The sequence below is a fragment of the Salvelinus sp. IW2-2015 genome, linkage group LG8 (genome assembly GCF_002910315.2).
Source record: "Salvelinus sp. IW2-2015 linkage group LG8, ASM291031v2, whole genome shotgun sequence".
Lineage (NCBI taxonomy): Eukaryota > Metazoa > Chordata > Actinopteri > Salmoniformes > Salmonidae > Salvelinus > Salvelinus sp. IW2-2015.
In genome coordinates this window covers 27,123,693-27,145,904 of record NC_036848.1, presented here as the reverse complement: position 1 = coordinate 27,145,904, position 22,212 = coordinate 27,123,693, and the positions used below count along the sequence as shown (strand labels likewise).

Genomic DNA, 22,212 nt, shown 5'->3' with positions numbered 1-22,212 from the left:
CGCAGGGAGGCGAGTTTTCTCCATTTCCGCTCGGTCTGCCCGGAGCCTGTTCTGTGAGCTCGCAATGAGTCGTCGAGCCACGGAGAAGGAGGGGAGGCCCGAGCTGGCCTGGAGGATAGGGGACAGAGAGTCAAAGGATGCAGAAAGGGAGGAGAGGAGGGTTGAGAGGCAGAATCAGGAGATAGGGTTGGAGAAGGTTTGAGCACGAGTGGAAGAGATGATAGGATGGAAGAGGAGAGAGTAGCGGGGGAGAGAGAGCGAAGGTTGGGACGGCGCGATACCATATCGAGGTAGGGGCAGTGTGGGAAGTGTTGGATGAGAGCGAGAGGGAAAAGGATACAAGGTAGTGGTCAGAGACTTGGAGGGAGTTGCAATGAGAAGTTAGTGGAAGAACAGATCTAGTAAAGATGAGGTCAAGCGTATTGCTGCCTTGTGAGTAGGGGGGGAAGGTGAGAGGTAAGGTAAAAAGAGGAGAGGAGTGGAAAGAAGGAGGCAGAGAGGAATGAGTCAAAGGTAGACGTGGGGAGGTTATAAGTACCAGAACTGTGAGAGGTGAGCCATCTCTAGGAGGAACTTTATCAGGGCGTCAAGCTCATTGATGAACTCTCCAAGGGAACCTGGAGGGCGATAAATGATAAGGATGTTAGCTTGAAAGGGCTGGTAACTGTGACAGCATGGAATTCAAAGGAGGCGATAGACAGATGGGTCAGGGGAGAAAGAGAGAATGTCAACTTGGGAGAGATGAGGATCCCAGTGCCACCACACCGCTGACAGAAGCTCTTCGGGGTGTGCGAGAAAACGTGGGCAGACGAGGAGAGAGCAGTAGGAGTAGCAGTTTATCAGTGGTAATCCATGTTTCCGTCAGTGCAAGAAGTCGAGGGACTGGAGGGAAGCATAGGCTGAGATGAACTCTGCCTTGTTGCCGCAGATCGCAGTTCCAGAGGCTGCCTAGACCTGGAACTCCAGTGGGGTCGTGCGCGCTGGGACCACAGGTTAGAGTGCAGCGGCACGCGGTTTGAAGCGTTTGTATGGTCTGTGCAGAGAGGAGAGAACAGGGATAGACAGACAACATAGTTGACAGGCTACAGAAGAGGCTACGCTAATGCAAAGGAGATTGGAATGACAAGTGAATACACGTCTCGAATGTTCAGAAAAGTTAAGCTTACGTTGCAAAAAATCTTATTGACTAAAATGATATAGTACTGAGCTGGGTGATAGATAGGCTACGTAGCAGTGGGCTGCGTTGTTGACTTTGTTTGAATAGTGTAGCTGGCTTGGTAACCTCTACTGGCTAGGTAACCTCGCAATTACTCTAGGAACACAATTATCTGATACAAAGACGGCTATGTATGCCAGCTAAGATCAAACCAAATCAACTGTTGTACTGTAATGAAATGAAGATGTTACTACCTGTAATCCTACTGTGGAGCAAAAGCGGAATTCAACTATACTCGTCTCAAACCAAACTGGGAGTGCGTAGTGTAGAGGGAGAGGCAATAAGAAGTGTTGTTTCTTGTATTATTGTCTTTTGTGTCTTTTGAGGACTGCTATCCTTAATGTCCCTTTCCCTTTTCTTCTGTCCTTATTTTGTCCACTTTGTCCCTTCTTTGTCCCTTCTTCTCTTCTGCCAACTAGACACGTCCTTGTTGAGCTAGCTAGCTTCTTTGCAGGAGTGTCCTAGAACTGCCTAGCAACAGGTAAACAACTTAGGCTAGCTAAGAAAACGGTATAATTTTATGAAAATTGTTACTTTTTCAAAAGCTTTCTTCTTTGTTTGCTGCTTGTTTGATTACTATTCAGTTTGCAGTTTTCTTTTGATTTTTTTTCGATGTACTTTACTCTAAAAAAAACATTTAAATTTCAATATTTGTAGGAGCTCATCTTTTCAGCTGCTGCTGCTTAATTTGGAACTCCGGAACAATTTGGAACTCCGGAACTCTGGACATCGACTGGTAATGTAATCTTTGAATGCATAAACGTTATTTTCTCACATTCTTTAATGACTATTGTGATGAGTCCAAAGTCCAAATTTGGAGTGAATCTGACTTTCATGAGGAGAAGATTTTTCATGATTATTTTAGACTTGGGTATGTCATTTTAGGCGGAAATTTAAAAAAGGGTCCGATCCTTAAGAGGTTGCATTAGCATTACATAGTCAAAAAAGTGAATTCTTAACACTTTCCTTATTTTTTAAGATATCAATGCCAAACTTAACATGGTTCAACATGGTAATGTATTTTTTACGACCCTAAAACATTTTAAATTGATAGGCCATTGTGGAGTGGGATTTAAATGGACACATAAAATCGGATTTCCTGATTTATCAGAAACTCAGACATCTATTAACCAATCCCTTAGACACCTACATACAATGTTTCAAGTCTCTAGGTCAAACGGGGCGAGGGATATGAGGGTTTAAGTGAGACTGCTTATAACAGCGGTCTCTATAGGCCAATCGGTGCCATTCTTTTTGACCAAGTTACTCATGGGCTTTAGTTTCTGTGTGGCAAATTAGAAAACAAGTTACCAATCTATGCTTGAGTTATTTGACCATGTCAAATAATAATAATAGAACTCAGACAATAACAACAGGTATTCACAGGTACGCTGTGAACCCCAAATTATATGCACAGCATAACCTCAGAATCTCTGGGGTACACAGCAATATATTGTGCCGGAATCCAAATATCCTTCATTCAGAGACCCAAATTATATGCACAGCATAACCTCAGAATCTCTGGGGTACACAGCAATATATTGTGCCGGAATCAAAATATCCTTCATTCAGAGAGAATCCATTCAAAGTCATTCAGGTCAAAAGTGAGATGATGCATGCAATGTTAGACTTGTGCATTGGTTTGATGTGACATACTGACAGACCCATACCTTTGACCTTTGGGCCAAACACTAAACCGCTTCCAAACACGTGCCCTTTGAACAATCACAGAACATACAGCATGTGGTAATGTTTAGGTATCAAAGTTATCAGGTAATGTGACCCATGTAACAATCTGAAAGCCATTGACTTTCATTGGCAATTTGTTCAATTAATTAATGTACTGGAACTTCATATAACTTATTAAATTCACTGAATTCAAATGGAGTTAACCAACCCTGTTGATGAGTGTGTAAAGTCCTGCTCACCAGAGTCCATGAGGATGTGGCGAAGGGTGTGTTAGGCCCGCAGGTACACTCTTAGAAAAAAAGGTGCTATCTAGAACCCTAAAAGGGTTCTTCTGCTGCCCCATAGGAGAACCCTTTGAATCTTTTTTTGGTTCCAGGTAGAACCCTTTTGGGTTCCATCTAGAACCCTTTCCACAAATGGTTCTACATGGAACCCAAAACGGTTCTACCTGGCACCAAAAAGGGTTATCCTATGGGGACAGCCGGAGATCCCTTTTGGAACCCTTTTTTCTAAGAGTGTACTACTTGGGGCTTAGAAGGTCTCCTCTGGACAGGTGCTGGACCAGGACATCCTGAGGAACTATCATCTCTGGTATCTCATCCAACACAAAGCCCAGGGGCATCTTTGAACCCTGTACCCATAGAGAGATGATGGAGGCACCAAAACAAATGGTCAGTCAGGGATAAGGGATTCCAAATTTAAATCTATAGAAGGCCTAATTTCTTTCAAAAATAGCATGTGGCTGATAACTATCTATCATTAGATCTTCCCCACAATGAACCCAAGACGTGATTGGATAAGTCTGTCTCTATAGTTTGACCACCAATGGCAATGCTGCAATTGATGACTCACCTTGGTTGCTTTGAGGAGGAGGTTTCCCAGCTTGAGCAGCATGGACAGGGCAGTGCTGACCAGTGTTTCTGTGTCCTCCTCCTCGTCATCAGCCTGTCCCTACTCAGAGCCCCACCCACCCTGGGCTGCACGTTCAGCACCTTGCAGCTCTACTGCTGAAACAGCCTGTTGTGAATGTAATGTGACATCACCAGGACCCTGGGCGCCTCGATCAGGACGCTGCATGACGATGACAGGGACCATGACAACATCAAGACAGCATGTCAAACAATGTTTATGGCCAAGTTTTAGTCAAGCTATAGTGACTTTGTTGTTTTAGCTGATTAGCTGTTGTTGTCTCACCCGTTGTTGTCTTAGCTAGCTCTCCAAATCAACACCTGTGATTACTTTATGCCTCGCTGTATGTCTCTCTCATATGTAAATATGCCTTGTATACTGTTGTTTAGGTTAGTTATCATTGTTTTAGTTTACACTCATTATACCTCTGATACCTCCTTTGTCCCACCTCCCACTCATGCGGTGACCTCACCCATTATAACGCAGGAAGCGGCGCAGGTCCTAATCCAGGCACTTGTCATCTCCCGTATGGAATTACTTGCAACTCGCTGTTGGGCTGGGGTCCCTGCCTGTGCCATTAAAACCCCTAATCATCCGAACGCCGCAGCCGCTCTGGTGTTCAACTTTCCCAGTTCTCTCCCGTACCCCGCTCTCCGCTCTCTCCACTGGTCTCCAGTTTGAAGCTCGCATCCGCTACAAGACCATGGTGCTTGCCTACGGAGCTGTGAGGGGACAGGCACTCCGTACCTTCAGGCTCTGATCAGGCCCTACACCCAAACAAGGGCACTGCGTTCATTCACCTTGGCCTGCTCGCTCCCTACTCTGGGAAGTACAGTTCCCGCTCAGCCCGATCAAAACTGTTCGCTTCTCTGGCACCCCAATGTGTGGAACAAACTCCCTCACGACGCAGGTCAGCGGAGGTCAATCACCACCTTCGAGACACCTGAAACCCACCTCTTTAAGGATACTAGGATAGGATAAAGTAATCTCTTTCTAACCCCCACCCCCCCCCCCTCCTCCCCCCCCCCCCCCTATAAAGAGTTATAGCACTATTGTAAGTGGTTGTTCCACTGAGTATCATAAGGTGAATGCACAATTTGTAAGTCGCTCTGGATAAGAGCGTCTGCTAAATGACTTAAATGTAATGTAAATGTATTACCAGCTTATCCAGAATACTCTTCTTCATCACTCAGTGCTGGGCTTACCTCCGCTTACCCGCACCCCCACCATCCTGTCTGCATCTATGCCTGAATCTATTCTACCACGCCCAGAAATCTGCTCTTTATTCTTTGTCCCCAACGCTCAAGGCGACCAGTTTTTATAGCCTTTAGCCGTACCCTCATCCTACTCCTCCTCTTGTCCTCGGTGATGTGAGGTAAACCAGACCCTGCGTGTCCCAGGCACCCTCATTTGTGCATTCTGTTGAAAAAAACTTGGTTCATGCATGTCAACATCAGAAGCTCCTCCCTAAGTTTGCTTTTCAATCTAAGCTAGATGCCCTCAATCTCACACAAATCATCAAGGAAACCAATTTGTAGGTCGCTTTGGATAAGAGCGTCTGCTAAATGACTTAAAATATAATGTATGTACATGAATAGTCCCCACGATATGCAACTGTTCAGGGAAGTCAGGAACCAATACACACAGTCAGTCAGGAAAGCAAAGGCTAGCTTTTTCAAGCAGAAATTCGCATCCTGTAGCTCTAACTCCAAAAAGTTTTGGGACACTGTAAAGTCCACGGAGAACAAGAGCACCTCCTCCCAGCTGCCCACTGCACTGAGGCTCTCTTTCGTAGTCGTCTGAGATCCCTAAAGATTGGAAAGCTGCCGCGGTCATCCCCCTCTTCAAAGGGGGTGACACCCTAGACCAAAAATGTTACAGACCTATATCCATCCTGCCCTGCCTATCTAAAGTCTTCGAAAGCCAAGTTAATAAACAGATAACTGACCATTTCGAATCCCACCGCACCTTCTCCGCTGTGCAATCCGGCTTCCGAGCCGGTCACGGGTGCACCTCAGCCACGCTCAAGGTACTAAACGATATCATACCCGCCATCGATAAAAGACAGTACTGTGCAGCCGTCTTCATCGACCTGGCCAAGGCTTTCGACTCTGTCAATCATCGTATTCTTATCGGCAGACTCAATAGCCTTGGTTTTTCTAATGACAGCCTCGCCTGGTTCACCAACTACTTTGCAGACAGAGTTCAGTGTGTCAAATCGGAGGGCATGTTGTCCGGACCTCTGGCAGTCTCTATGGGGGTACCACAGGGTTCAATTCTCGGGCCGACTCTTTTCTCTGTATATATCAATGATGTCGCTCTTGCTGCGGGCGATTCCCTGATCCACCTCTACGCAGACGACACCATTCTGTATGGCTCTTCCTTGGACACTGTGCTAACTAACCTCCAAATGAGCTTCAATGCCATACAACACTCCTTCCGTGGCCTCCAACTGCTCTTAAACGCTAGTAAAACCAAATGCATGCTTTTCAACCGTTCGCTGCCCGCACCCGTCCGCCCGACTAGCATCACCACAGTGGACGGTTCCGACCTAGAATATGTGGACAACTATAAATACCTAGGTGTCTGGCTAGACTGTAAACTCTCCTTCCAGACTAATATTAAACATCTCCAATCCAAAATCAAATCTAGAATCGGCTTTCTATTTCGCAACAAAGCCTCCTTCACTCACGCCGCCAAACTTACCCTAGTAAAACTGACTATCCTACCGATCCTCGACTTCGGCGATGTCATCTACAAAATAGCTTCCAATACTCTACTCAGCAAACTGGATGTAGTCTATCACAGTGCCATCCGTTTTGTTACCAAATCACCTTATACCACCCACCACTGCGACCKGTATGCTCTAGTCGGSTGGCCCTCGCTACATAYTCGTCGCCAGACCCACTGGCTCCAGGTCATCTATAAGTCTATGCTAGGTAAAGCTCCGCCTTATCTCAGTTCACTGGTCACGATAACAACACCCACCCGTAGCACACGTTCCAGCAGGTATATCTCACTGATCATCCCCAAAGCCAACACCTCATTTGGCCGCCTTTCCTTCCAGTTCTCTGCTGCCAGTGACTGGAACGAATTGCAAAAAAAGTCTCCAATAAAAGTTGGAGACTTTTATTTCCCTCACCAACTTTAAACAACAACTATCTGAGCAGCTAACCGATCGCTGCAGCTGTACATAGTCCATCTGTAAATAGCCCACCCAATCTACCTACCTCATCCCCATACTGTTTTTATTTTATTTACTTTTCTGCTCTTTTGCACACCAGTATCTCTACTTGCACATCATCATCTGCTCATTTATCACTCCAGTGTTAATCTGCTAAATTGTAATTATTCACTCCTATGGCCTATTTATTGCCTACCTCTTCATGTCTTTTGCACACACTGTATATAGACTTTATTTTTTCTACTGTGTCATTGACTTGTTTATTGTGTTATTGGCTTGTTTATTGTTTACTCCATGTGTAACTCTGTGTTGTTGTCTGTGTCACACTGCTTTGCTTTATCTTGGCAGGTCGCAGTTGCAAATGAGAACTTGTTCTCAACTAGCCTACCTGGTTAAATAAAGGTGAAAAAAAAAAAGAATTGCAGTACATTGCAAACAAATTGGACTTTTAGATAGCATTGAACCTGACTATTGAATATAGTTCCTGTAGTCCTACCAGACAATAAACCCCCTGCCAAAAAACTGTTCTGCCAACTCTGACTTTAGCCTACAGCGCATTGCTATATTTGCGGGTTAGTGTCAGGTGCCAGCCTCAGATTTTCACTTTATTACATATAGTCGTGCGGTTGCAAATGGGCTATTAGCAATTGTGGGTGGGTGTGGGTGAACCCGTGAACCCGTGCACCACTACTATGGCTCACAACTGTGGTGCTATGAGTTTGTTTGGAGAGCACCCATTTCATGCACTGAAAAGTTCATTCTTCCAGCACTGCAGCACAACCTGCCAGCACACACCTTTCAAAGGGCCCTCTAGCCCTGTGGGATTACTCCAGTTTTGCAAACAGCAAATTTGACATGAGTTGTTTGGACTTGTTACTAAGCAACGTGTGTGGACTGGGGATTTGGAAAGAGGGGGAGCGAGTGGAAAGAGGCAGGGATATTTTATTTAACCTTTATTTAACTAGGCAAGTCAGTGAAGAACAAATTATTATTTACAATGACGGCCTACCCCGGCCAAACCCGGACGACGCTGAGCCAATTGTGCGCCACCCTATGGGACTCCCAATCACGGCCGGATGTGATCCAGCCTGGATTCGAACCAGGGACTGTAGTGACACCTCTTGCACAAGCCCGAGGAACTTGCGTATAATAAAGCCTTTAATAATAAAGCATATAATAAAGTATATAATAAACAGCCTATAATAAACAGACGTGTCCAGTGAATAAGTTAGCAACAACAAAAAAATCTCCCAGAATGTTATACATGAATAGGAGAGTATATGACTAGATCACCCCCACAAATCAACCAATTAATTCACCACTCAACAACAATATATAATTCTGCTTCGAGATAGTTTGTTGTTACGTTCTCAGTCAAACACTGTAGTAGCTTAAACATAATCAATCATATAGAACACTGGGCTATATATTAACTGGTCGGCTACAGAACCGTGTAATTGGAAAAACTATTAATTGAAGACGTGCATTGCAGCTTTTGACCACCAGATGATGCTTAAAATCTATTCTGATGCACTTGTCCTGCTCTAGTGCGTGTCTTGTCCTTGTATGAGGAAGGCTGCGCGCGTGTCCCAGCCTAGCATCAACAGTTTCTCCCGAACAGAGTACCGATGGGAAGTTCTATGGAGGTAAAATATTGACTTCTTAATACAAGCATGTAAAGTATGAGTTGCACCTGTAGACTGAGTTTTGTAGTTATTTTGAGAATAAATGCAACACGTGATGTGTGAATAAATACAACACTTGCAAACATGTAAATTGATATGTGAATATATTCAATACGATTTGCAAGCACGCAGCTACATTTCAGAATGAATACAACTCATTTAGTAAACTTGCGACTGGTGAATCTTCTTCTGTGAATCAAAACTACATTTGTCGATGTCGAATCTGTGCACTCAGAGTTTTGGCACACATTTAGCGACTAACCTGTGCCAAAAGTTTAGCAGTTAAAAAAAAAAAATCTGCAAGCAAGCACCAAAGGAAAGACATGAGCTCTGGTGGACAGGACATTTTCTTCCGACCAATCAGGTGAGGTGTTGACATTCTTGAACGTGCTTTCACGTTTTACTCGAGTTCGTTGAGGAGATGCGGTGTATGTTTTGGTTATACAAAGCTGTTTTTATCATAATATTCAATAATCAATTATCAGGTGTGAACATGTATTTTTCTTCTCTATGTTCATGATCTATTTCCCTGCGCGCATATGACAGACGAGCGTGTATTAATCCTGCTGTAGGACCTGACTCATTGCTGCCAGCACTTAACAGTTACAGTAGGTCAAACAACCCCCTAATATGAACGAGTCACTCAGAAAAACGAATCATGACTCTCGAGTCAGGAAAAAAAGAGTCGTTCAAAAAGAACGAATCGTTAGCGAACTGCACATCACTACAGAGAACCACCAAGAGGACAACTATGGACTGAAAACCATCGAAAGGGGCAATACACCGACTGGAAATGTTCAAGTATGTCGCAATATGTATGTATGACATTGTGTTGGGATTTTACACAATGTAATCGTTGTCTTTATTATCGCAAAATGCAAGAAAATACAATTCCTTCGAATTGATGGGGGTAGCTACCAGTAAGTAGCTAGCTAGTTAACGTTAGCCAAGCGTCACCCCGTGTGGCTAGCGACTCGGAGACCGGGCATGTTTGACAGCTGACAGTTTGGTTTTGACAGTTCATTTTGGCGTACTACCTTGTAACTAATGACAGCAAACTAAATGACAATGCTATACTTTATTTGTTATAGATGGATAGATTTGTGTAGTATTATTTTTCCACATTCCAGATGGCCTTGAAATGGGCTTGTCATGTCGGTGGTTTTTCTGGCAGCAGATGTTCTTCACGTTAAGGATTCCTGTTAGAGATGATGATGATGATGATGATGCAAGAATGAGATCATGCTGTAGCTAGCTAAAGCGTTCAGTAAGATCCAGTATATTCACCATATAGCCAGCCTATTCTTTACTATTATTCTGCACCACATTTTGTGATATCATTTTTGCCAGATAGGAGAATTTCTCCTTTTCCCACTAAATAATTCAGCGGTAATAGAAAACGTGTCAGGCACTGCATGCATCTTCCTGTCATGTGGACTTAATATTATAATGAGTAGTGGCCTTCAAGTACAAGCTACATTACCTCTTTCTCTCCTCTCCAACTCCCTTCTCTCAGTCCTAGGGTTGCAATGGTTCGGAAACTTGACGGTAAATTCTGGAAATTTTCCATGGGAAGTTAAGCCCTGGAATTTGGGGAATTGTGCATAAATTCATCAACAAAGTTAGCTTTTAATAGTTAACCTTTTTTTGTGGGATACACAAGGCAATTCTAGGTCTTGTGGCATATTTTGGTTAAACTATCCCCAATTCAAATGGAATTGCTACCCTCTGCATGCACAGTGCATTCTTCCATCACATGTGCAGTGCACTCATCCATCATATATATGTACAGCTGATTCTCAAGATCTTGCACACTAATGAGATGCTATTGAGCTCACGCTACTACACTGTCTGAGCCAAGGACTACATGCTTTCTGGTAAGTTTTGATGGTAATACTGGGTGGGGTGAATATATTTTATATGACATAATGTTTTGTTAATTAGTAAATAGTAGCCTACAGCAAAGTGTGTTTAAATAATTTCTAACTTGTTAACAATTTCTGCTAGTTAGTTTTTGCTACCATGTGGGTTTTAGCTTGCTTGAGCCTGCTAACTGAGGAGTGTTAATTCAACAGTTTCCATACATGTTTCATTTTAAAACATTTATCTTACAAAGAAGTTGTTTAATCTAACTGCTTAACTATTTATCTGTACATGGAATTGTGTTGTTTTTTTTTTAACTCTTTTTTTCTCATCTTTACAGGAAAATGCCACGGGCACTATCTGATGTGTGGAGACATTTCACTGCAGCTAATGTAGAAGGAAAAGCTGTGTACATTTGCAAATACTGTGCCAAATCATATGTGAAGAATGCAACAGAGTCCCTCTACTTCTATTCGAGGTGAAAATGATGAATCAGACACTTTATTCGATAGCAACAGCTCATGGTCCTCCTGAAATCAGAAGTTTTTTTGACTCAATGGAGGAACGTAGTCAGAGAAATGCTGATGAATGTCTTGCTCGAGCTGTGTATGCAACTGGTTCACCTCTGATGCTCACAGGGAATGTGTATTGGAAGAGATTTCTGAATGTTCTTCGCCCAGCATACACCCCTCCAACCAGACATGCTTTATCTACTAATTTGCTGGATGCAGAGTTCAACAGAGTTCATGTGAAGGTCAAACAAATCATAGAGAAAGCAGACTGTATTGCAATCATCTCTGATGGTGGTCGAATGTTCCTGGGCAAGGAATAATTAACTACATCATCTCCACCCTTCAACCAATATTCTACAAGAGCACAGACACAAGGGACAACAGAAACACCGGTTTCTACATTGCAGATGAGCTAAAGGCAGTCATCAATGACCTTGGACCACAGAAGGTATTTGCACTGGTGACAGACAATGCTGCGAACATGAAGGCTACTTGGTCTGAAGTGGAGGAGTCCTACCCTCACATCACACCCATTGGCTGTGCTGCTCATGCATTGAATCTGCTCAAGGACATTATGGCACTGAAAACAAGAGAGCCAAGGAAATGGTTTGGTATGTGAAGGGTCATCAAGTTATAGCAGCAATCTACCTCACCAAGCAAAGTGAGAAGAATAAGAGCACCACATTGAAGCTGCCCATCAATACATGTTGGGGTGGTGTTTTCATCATGTCTCCTGGAGGGGAATTAGTCTCTCCAAGAAATGGCCATATTACAGACTGCCGATATGGACAGCCCCATCAAGAAGATCCTCCTGGATGATGTATTTTGGGAGAGAGTGATAAGCAGCCTGATACTCCTGAAACCTATAGCAGTAGCCATTGCACGGATTGAGGGAGACAATGCCATCCTGTCTGATGTTCAGACTCTGCTTTGCAGAATGTAGAGAAGATCCGTATTGCCCTGCCCACTTCACTGTTGCTCCAAGCAGAGGAAACTGCAGTTCTGAAATACATAAAAAATCGTGAAGACTTTCTGCCTTAAGCCCACACGCCGCAGCGTACATGTTGGACCCCAAGTATGCTGGCAAGAGCATCCTGTCTGGTGCAGAGATCAACAAGGCCTATGGTGTCATCACTACCGTGTTGCCACCTTAACCTGGATGAGGGCAAGGTTCTTGGCAGTCTGGCGAAGTACACTTCCAAGAAAGGGCTTTTTTTGCAATATGGCAGTTGTGCCAACATATCTCATCAATCAACTGGTGGAAGGGACTTTGTGGTTTTGAGGCTCTTTCCCTTGTTGCCTCCATCATCGTCCAAATCCCACCAACTCAGCCGCCTCAGAGAGCACTGGTCCTTGTTTGGGAACAGACACACCAACGCACGCAACAGGCTGACCAATACAAGGGTTGAACAATTGGTGCCATCCGGGCAAATTTGAGGCTTTTTGAGCCTGACAACGAGCCATCCTCACAAGGTTGGAAAGTGAAAGTGAAGATGAGGCCTCTGGAGACTGATGTTCAAGAGGTGGAGAAGACATGGAATCCTGAGAAAGCTTTAGTTTCTAGACTATCATTTTACAGATGTATGTTAAACCCATTTTTGGGAGATGCGATGGATCATTCAATATTCCCTTTCTTTTGTTGTTCAGTGAAATCATCCCATGTGAAGAGTCAACTCATTTAATTAAAGTTCCATTTGTAACTACTTTTTTTTTCTATTGGAAGGATTTAATCATTTGCAATTATGTCTACTTATGATCAGGTAAAATGTTTCTGTCTCCATATGATATGGTAAATAGATCTAATGCAAAAAACATCTACATTTAAATGGTATTAATATTAATTCGCATATATTCCCGTTAATTCCCATGTAAAGTTTCCACCTCTGAATATTCCCCAAAATGTGCAACCCTACTCAGTCCACATCCCTATTTTCTACAACTCTCTTACCACCCATCACCAACTCTCCAGACAGAAAAACACTTTCAAAGTAAGGAGTAAGGAGAGTACATGGCAATTCCACTGCAATATTCTGTTCATCCTTGTATGATTTCTGTACAGCAAATTGAGCTGTTCTACTGCCTCTCTCTCAAGGCTCAGTCTGGCTCAGTCCTTTGTGGCCATCAAACTATTTTGTCACTACATTCAATATAATGTCATTCCAGAGTAGAGGTCAGTCAGTCAGCAACATTTTGTTCCCAAGGTTTTATCAGAATGCCACTAACTACTGCACAACAGAAGCGTTGTCCATCTCTCCCTATTTACCTCTCGCTCTTTTTCCTTGAGTTGTCGGCTATCTGGCTATTGGTTGCCCACCTGCATAAATCCCATACCAGGGCAGGAGACGACAAGAGAAGTGTCAGTAGTACGGTGACTTTCTCAGTTTGTTGTAGGGATTGGTACGATTATTCGAATATCCGAATGGACATTAGTATTCGAATACTTGCAAGAGTATTCATTTTTGTCAACAAAAAAAAGAATAATCATAGGCCTATTTTACAATGAGAAGACTTAGATCATTTTATTGAATGACAATGTGACATTTCTACACACAAGGATATACCATGACATTTGAAATCCTTAATTTAATAAAACAAACTTGTGAATGTCGTTTTTAAATTTTTTATAACGTGGTATACATCTCTTACCCTACGAGGTCTAGAGCCTGCTGGTTTTCTCTTCTACCTGATAATTAATTGGACCCACCTGGTGTCCCAGGTTTAAAATCCATAATTAGAAAGGAACAATGGACAAACGGAGTGGAACAGGCTTCGCGGTCCAGAGTTGAGTTTGAGGGCCGTATAGCCTACACAGGTTTCACACGTGTACTGTAGCTTTATTTTGTTGGCACTACAGTAAGATGCTCCATGTGTAGCAACGTGAAGTGGGAGATCTCTAATCAATGCACACAGAATATGGAGTCACTGATGAATGTGACTCCTGGCTAGGCCTGTTGCGGTGACCGTATTTCCGCCACACCGGCGGTTCCACGTCATGAAGGCAGTCAAATTCCACGTGACTGTTTAGTCACGGTAATTAAGCTTCTCCAAGCTCTGATGCTGCTGATGGTCATTAGTAGCCTACCAAACTTGCTAACTGCCTGGTACTCAGCACTCTATTGTCCCCCTAATCACTCTACATCAATGCAAATGTGATTCAAAATCTAATCAAACAGTTCATGAGAGCTCATGTTGAGCAACATTTCTATTGGCTATGCAATTGTGTGAGGAAACAGAGTGATGGCCTCTTAAAAAGAGGAGGATCCCATCAGGTTTCTATAGGCTAGGCCTACTATATTTATTTCTCAACTTTCCTAATATTAAGCACATTGCTTATCTTTACAACAGGAGTGTAGCCTACCTGGCTGGCATGAAAATGAACCACGGAAAAGCATCCTCCATTCACTATTTAAGTGCATAGATGACATGTATTTTTTCCCCCTGCCCCTGTCTCGAGATGGGTGCATGATAATGGTCCTTTCTAAATCAAAACAAATTTCACACATATGATTTATTATATGTAAAGACAATATTAAATTAAGAATATTCTGATGGGTGACAATATTAGTTTATCACTTGTGAATTATATTCAGTGCATTCGGAAAGTATTCAGACCTCTTCCCTTTTTCCACATTTTCAAAAATTGATTCAATAAAAATGTTCCTCATCAATCTACACACAATACCCCATAATGACAAAGCGAAAACTGGTTTGAACTCTTTGGCCTGAATGTCAAGCGTCACATCTGGAGGAATCCTGGCACCATCATGCTGTAGGGATGTTTTTCTGCGGCAGGGACTGGGAGATTAGTCAGGATTGAGGGCAGGAACAGAGCAAAGTACAGAGATCCTTGATGAAAACCTGCTCCAGAGCGCTCAGGACCTCAAACTGTGGCGAAGGTTCACCTTCCAACTGGACAATGACCGTAAGCACACAGCCAAGACAACGCAGTAGTGGCTTTGGGACAAGTCTCTGAATGTCCTTGAGTGGCCCAGCCAGAGCCAAGACTTGAACCCAATCGAACATCTCTGGAGAGACATGCAAATAGCTGTACAGCGGCGCTCCCCATCCAACCTGACAGAGCTTGAGAGGATCTGCAGAGAATGGGAGAAACTCCCTAAAAACAGATGTGCCAAGCTTGTAGAGTCATACCCAAGACGACTGGAGGCTGTAATCGCTGCCAAAGGTGCTTCAAGAAAGTACTGAGATATGGTTCTGAATACTTATGTAAATAAGGTCATTCAGATTTTTAAATCCTTAATACATTTGCAAAAATGTAAAAAAAATACTGTTTTTGCGTCGTCATTATGTGGTATTGTGTGTCGGTTGAGGAATAAAACAATTTAATAAATTTTAGAATAAGGCTGTAACGTAATAAAAAATGTGTAAAAAGTGTATACTTTCCGAATGCACTGTATTATTACTTGTGAATGATGCCCAGCGTTAGGCAAGAAAAATGCCTTTTTTTTGCAACTAAAGTGGGCAATTTTAAAATTAAGCACATTCATTTGCTTTACAAGGGGTGTAGAGCCTAACTGGCATACATAAGCAGTGTGTGAGGTTCAAGTTTGGGGAAGATCATTTTCACCATAAAATGCACCTTTTATAATAAAAGCATTACATGCATAATCGTGTTTGCGGTCACTATTGATAATGGTGTTTTCCCGCTAATGGAACACTCGCGCTTAGCCTACTGCTGTGTGTGCATTGCTGTGCTTATAATGTGAAGGAATAGCCTAACAGTTTATCATATTTGAAGCTAAATGTTCCATAAAATATTTGTTTTGATGCTAGTGGTTGTATTAATTTGGGATCTATCACATCCCACAACTGTCCCAGACTATGTTTGGAATATTTATTTCTCGCACAGAATAGGTAAACTTTTGTACTATGGGGGATAGTAGATAGATTAGTGCGTTTGCTGTTCATTAGGCCTACTCATCTTGTTGGCTGACGAAAAGTAAATGTGGACAGTTCTTCCAAAATCTTTAATATGCATCTTGGAATTGAATAAGAACGTGAGCAGTTGCATCCCCAAAGTGTCTGTCTTCACTTGTAGCCTGTGAGAAAGACCTGATCACGTGATGGAGAGCCATGTGAGTGAGAGGCACTTCAGAGCACGCAGGGAGAATGGAACAACGGCCGCTGGCCGCAAAAGGCATAGATTTCTTTTTAGGGTGCATTACGGCCACACACAAGGGATGCCGCCGGGAAATTCCAGTCATTATCAAGTGCTTGTCAAATTGTGAATGAGAGACTGATGAAGTGTTTACATACAGCCTGCACAAACAACTAAGCAGGGCTCATGCCTTTCAAATCATGATTACTCGCATCATACAGCCTTACAATGTCTTAAAATCTAAACATATAGCCCAACGTTTGTAGAACAACTAAAGTTACATAACTCTAAATTAAGCATATAGGAGTACCTATTTCTTTTTTAACCGCTCAACACAGAATAGCCGCATGTGCCCACTCCCTCAAATCATTTGGAGAAAATATCCTTTCTTTTTTTATTCAGCTTTGTTCAATTGTATTCTTCATACTATAAAATAATGTCACAGAATTCTAACCAAATCTTGTCTGCTAAATGAACTAGTGTAGCCCACAGCCATATGACATAACCAGATCAGGACCTTAATTAAGGACAACTCAGAGTATGCTATTCTGTTCTTCTGAAATAGACTACATTTTCTTCATTAATGTTTCTTTAGACCTGTCTAAAATGAACAATGGATTTATTGTGAAGGTGTAGGCTATATTACATGGATTTATTAGACTAGTAGATGTTCCAATGGTCTGCATCAGTAGGTTGTGTGTGGAAGGAAGCCAGGAGATGCTAAATGTGTTTGTTAATTAACGGTAAGTTACCGTGATACCGACGGTTATTTGCTTGATAATCACCGGCTGACGAAATTTCATGACCGCCACAGCCCTACTCCTGGCCACACTTTTTTTTACATCCAGGGAAATTAGAATGTCTTGTTTTCTACTGCAACCTATTTCCCATTTTTTACATTTGAATCAAGAAAGTTATTTGGAGCTTAATACTGCAACAGCAGTTGACACAACAGATCTCTATGTATAGGCTAACACATCGCTTTTTAAATTCTGTTTTCTAATTCCAGGAAACTCAAATATGCGTTGTTACATCCCTTTTTTCTGTGCTAGGGGAAATTAATACAGTTATTTTAGTAATCCACCCTGTTTGAGGCTAGGGACTCAGACAGGCCCTTTGATTAGTTCCCAGAAAAATCATTGATCTACAGATTTCTGCGTCCTGATGGGACCTGATGCTACAGCCCAGGAGTTGATGTCTGTCTTATTAGGCGATAGATCTAAGCTAGATAGGCTACAGCTTGCAGTCCTAGGAGTCCAACTAACTGGCCTGGGAAGTTCAAGAGCTAGGCAACCTGCGGAAGAGCCAGCTGCTGTGGCTTTGGCATACAGTGCATAATAAATGATTACTAAATAAGAGTTGAAATTGCTGAGTTGAAAATCATTCCAGTGTGTTTTGTAACGAGAGAGAGAGAGAGAGAGAGAGAGAGAGAACGAGCGGGGGCGCACATCCATTACGCATAAACACACACTATGGCACTCGGTTACAACTGTACAAAAATAGCTTGAGAGGATGTTGAGAAGGTATCGATTGGAGAGGACAGAGCAGGGTACTTCAGGTCATTCTGTCAATGTTTCTAATGAAGAATGTCCTGTGTCACTGATGGATGCTCTGTGTACTCTACTGTGGTCCTAATCCTTTTTGGAAACATATCTAATGTACCATATTTGCTCTGGTGGTTGTTTGTCTATATGACGATGATGTATTGCCACTCAACTTTTGCAACCCAACAGTGCTACTGATAAATACAATTGTTTGTTTGTACAGTGCTTCTACACCTGCATTGCTTGCTGTTTGGGGGTTTAGGCTGGGTTTCTGAACAGCACTTTGAGATTTCAGCTGATGTAAGAAGGGCTATATAAATCCATTTGATTTGATTTGTGTAATATAAATTGTTTCTGTTGATTTTCCAGATCTAAATGTATATCATGAACACAGATATGATTCCAAAATTCACCTCGAAAGACGAGGAGATTGACTTCTGGAAGACTCTTTCCCTCAAGTACAAGAAAAAGTAAGATATGCACAAATCATGCCTTTTATGTTACATTAATGCTATATCTAAGATCATCAGGCTTCTTTTACTTGAACTCACCAGAAACTCAGAAGTATGACAGTATGTTGGAATCCTGTGGTTTCACTATATATACAGTGGGAGAACAAGTATTTGATACACTGCCGATTTTGCAGGTTTTCCTACTTACAAAGCATGTAGAGGTCTGTAATTTTGATCATAGGTACACTTCAACTGTGAGAGACGGAATCTAAAACAAAAATCCAGAAAATCACATTGTATGATTTTTAAGTAATTAATTTGCATTTGTATTGCATGACATAAGTATTTGATACATCAGAAAAGCAGAACTTAATATTTGGTACAGAAACCTTTGTTTGCAATTACAGAGATCATACGTTTCCTGTAGTTCTTGACAGGTTTGCACACACTGCAGCAGGGATTTTGGCCCACTCCTCCATACAGACCTTCTCCAGATCCTTCAGGTTTCGGGCTGTCGCTGGGCAATATGGACTTTCAGCTCCCTCCAAAGATTTTCTATTGGGTTCAGATCTGGAGACTGCTCCAGGACCTTGAGATGCTCTTACGGAGCCACTCCTTAGTTGCCCTGGCTGTGTGTTTCGGGTCATTGTCATGCTGGAAGACCCAGCTACGACCCATCTTCAATGCTCTTACTGAGGGAAGGAGGTTGTTGGCCAAGATCTCGCGATACATGGCCCCATCCATCCTCCCCTCAATACGGTGCAGTCGTCCTGTCCCCTTTGCAGAAAAGCATCCCCAAAGAATGATGTTTCCACCTCCATGCTTCACGGTTGGATGGTGTTCTTGGGGTTGTACTCATCCTTCTTCTTCTTCCAAACACGGCGAGTGGAGTTTAGACCAAAAAGCTCTATTTTTGTCTCATCAGACCACATGACCTTCTCCCATTCCTCCTCTGGATCATCCAGATGGTCATTGGCAAACTTCAGACGGGCCTGGACATGCGCTGGCTTGAGCAGGGGACCTTGTGTACACTGAGGATTTTAATCCATGACGGCGTAGTGTGTTACTAATGGTTTCTTTGAGACTGTGGTCCCAGCTCTCTTCAGGTCATTGACCAGGTCCTGCCGGGTAATTCGGGCTGATCCCTCACCTTCCTCATGATCATTGATGCCCCACAAGGTGAGATCTTGCATGGAGCCCCAGACCGAGGGTGATTGACCGTCATCTTGAACTTCTTCCATTTTCTAATAATTGCGCCAACAGTTGTTGCCTTCTCACCAAGCTGCTTGCCTATTGTCCTGTAGCCCATCCCAGCCTTGTGCAGGTCTACAATTTTATCCCTGATGTCCATACACAGCTCTCTGGTCTTGGCCATTGTGGAGAGGTTGGAGTCTGTTTGATTGAGTGTGTGGACAGGTGTCTTTTATACAGGTAACGAGTTCAAACAGGTGCAGTTAATACAGGTAATGAGTGGAGAACAGGAGGGCTTCTTAAAGAAAAACTAACAGGTCTGTGAGAGACGGAATTCTTACTGGTTGGTAGGTGATCAAATACTTATGTCATGCAATAAAATGCAAATTAATTAGTTAAAAATCATACAATGTGATTTTCAGGATTTTTGTTTTAGATTCCGTCTCTCACAGTTGAAGTGTACCTATGATAAAAATTACAGACCTCTACATGCTTTGTAAGTAGGAAAACCTGCAAAATCGGCAGTGTATCAAATACTTGTTCTCCCCACTGTACCTGTACTTTAAATCCTGAGTACTTGTGAAAGGAAATTCCCCATCCAGACTTGTTACATTGACCTCTTAGCCTAGCTCTCCTCACTCTTTCGTTTTTAAGAGCATTAATGAATGACCGATACAGTTTAACCTGTGAAAGTCCTTTATGTAAGACCATGTTAGGAATGTCCTTCAATACTCCTTTATACTTCCAAAGGGACAGATCTGGTTTCACATTAGAAAATCTCTTAAGGCCTCCCGAGTGGCGCAGCGATCTAAGGCACTGCATCGCAGTGCTTGAGGCAGCACTACAGACCCAGGTTCTATCCCAGGCTGTGTCACAACCGGCCGTGAACGGGAGTCCCATAGGGCGGAGCACAATTGGCCCAGCGTCGTCCTGGTTAGGGGAGGGTTTGGCCGGGGGGGCTTTACTTGGTTCATTGCACTCTAGCACAATCATCAGTTGAACAGTGTTTTCTCCGACACTTTGCTGCAGCTTGGCTTCCGGGTTAAGCAGGCAGGTATTAAGAAGAGCGGTTTGACGGGTCATGTTTCGGAGGACGTATTACTCGACCTTCGCCTCTCCCGAGCCTGTTGGGGAGTTGCAGCTATGAGACAAGATCGCTATTGGATATGACGAAATTGGGGAGAAAAAGGGGGTAAAATACCAAAAAGATATATATATATATCTTAAGTCTACACTGAATGGGATTATGTAATAGCGGTCTTAGATGTATGTTTTCTTTTCCCATCTGTGCGAGACTGGCAGTGGGCGACAGATGTGACTCTGTGGTCTATTTCTCTCAATGAACATCCTCATCACACAGCACAGGCGCACTGCTGTTTTGATACAAAAGACTGCTGATAAGATCGCAGTGGACAGCAGACACACCCAGCGCTAGGGGAAACTACACCCAGTTATATGAGACTCTATGAACATTTACACCCAATGGGAATCAAAGCCACTCCCCTTTTGTATCGCTCAATAAATGTGTGTTTAAGATTGTCATGAATTTAGTAGTGAAGCAACAATAGATGCTCTTGCTTGAGGATTCCCCTAAACACTGTTGCAAAAAAATTGGCCAATAAAGAGGATGCTCGGGTTCCCTGACAGGTCAGGGATATCTGAAAGGGACATTCACCTCTTGGGCAAAACAAGCAGTTCAAAGACCGCTGATGCTGCGTTTGGAACTAACCACAGATGGAGGAAGTGGTGACCTGCTGGGGTTTTAAAGTTAAAGAGCCCACTTGGCTTTCCCCTTCAAAACACCACTGCCCCCAGGGTAGCAACACAGGACAGACAGCCCATAGCAGGAAAGTGGGTGCTGTTTCCAGGCCCCCCTTCCACCGTGTCCCACCGGTCACATGCCTGTAGCGTGCAATGCCGATGGCCCCCGGACACAGCCATTTTTAGAGCAGCTGTGTGTCCATGGCTTTAGCGGGCGGCAGACACTTACTTACATAACCCCATTCAACCCAACCCCCACCCTGAAATGCTACCCTGTCCTGGCCACATGCCCACAGTAAACAACCCAACCTTTTGGTTATTTATAGAATATCTACTTTTGCTCTGGGTAGTAGACAGACAGCCTGTTACCGTTTTTGAGAGGCCACGGTGGACAAGTGATGTGATGTGGTGTTAGGAAAGTCAGAGGGTTCTTTGATTGCCTGGATCACGATCAAGCGTAACAGTGCAAATTCTGTGTGGGCTTTGTGAAGCGGCCGGGATCTGCGCTTTCAATTTCCACTGTTTAAATGGCCTGAAGACAGTTGTGTATGTTTAAGTACCTACTGTATGTCATGTAGGATTTTCATGTTATTAGATAAACAAAGAAGATTGGTCATTTATGGGTTGCTAGTTCCTGTTACTGTCTACAAAACAGGATACGCTTTGACTTTAAGAAGTCTTGTAGATCGTAGATACCATTCATCATAGAAGGCTGTAACATGATTTTGTGATTTCTATTTTTAAAGATATGCTCCGGAACTTTGGTGAATACTGAGTATGTTTTAAACCTCCCGCTATGAGCAGAATTACTGTCTTACCACAATTAGCCTAGCCACAAAATCCCTAGTTTGAAAGCGACTGTTTCTCTGGAAGCTGTGCTGCGCCATTTTCCCCCATGTGGTCCAGCCTCCTAGCAATTTGAGTTCAACCAATGAGCGTCAGCCCCTCACCATATGAGTGACAGCTAGCAAAAGGCACATCATGCACCCACAGCAGAGCAAGAGAGCGAGAGGGCAATGATGTTGTTGCACATAGCTGCACATGTGACGTTGTACTCAATTTTCGGGGACCACTTTTGGCTTGTGAGCTC

The 22,212-nt window shown here is 43.1% G+C and overlaps 1 protein-coding gene across 7 annotated transcripts in view; it reads left to right on the top strand.

Moving 5' to 3' along the window:
- The first annotated feature begins 8,561 nt into the window (after positions 1 to 8,561).
- The window catches only part of LOC111967653 (nuclear distribution protein nudE-like 1-A), a 32,789-nt gene continuing 19,138 nt past the window's right edge, over positions 8,562 to 22,212 (top strand). For 2 of the 7 annotated variants that reach the window (XM_023992865.2, XM_023992866.2), the window contains exons 1-2: positions 9,303 to 9,484; positions 18,088 to 18,188. In XM_023992865.2, coding sequence (XP_023848633.1) covers positions 18,094 to 18,188 — 95 coding nt within the window. In that variant the 5' untranslated portion in view covers positions 9,303 to 9,484; positions 18,088 to 18,093. Of the gene's footprint in view, positions 8,645 to 8,946; positions 9,048 to 9,301; positions 9,499 to 18,087; positions 18,189 to 22,212 lie in introns of those variants that run through there. The other 5 variants (XM_023992863.1, XM_023992864.2, XM_023992860.2 and 2 more) reach the window with 5 other exon arrangements.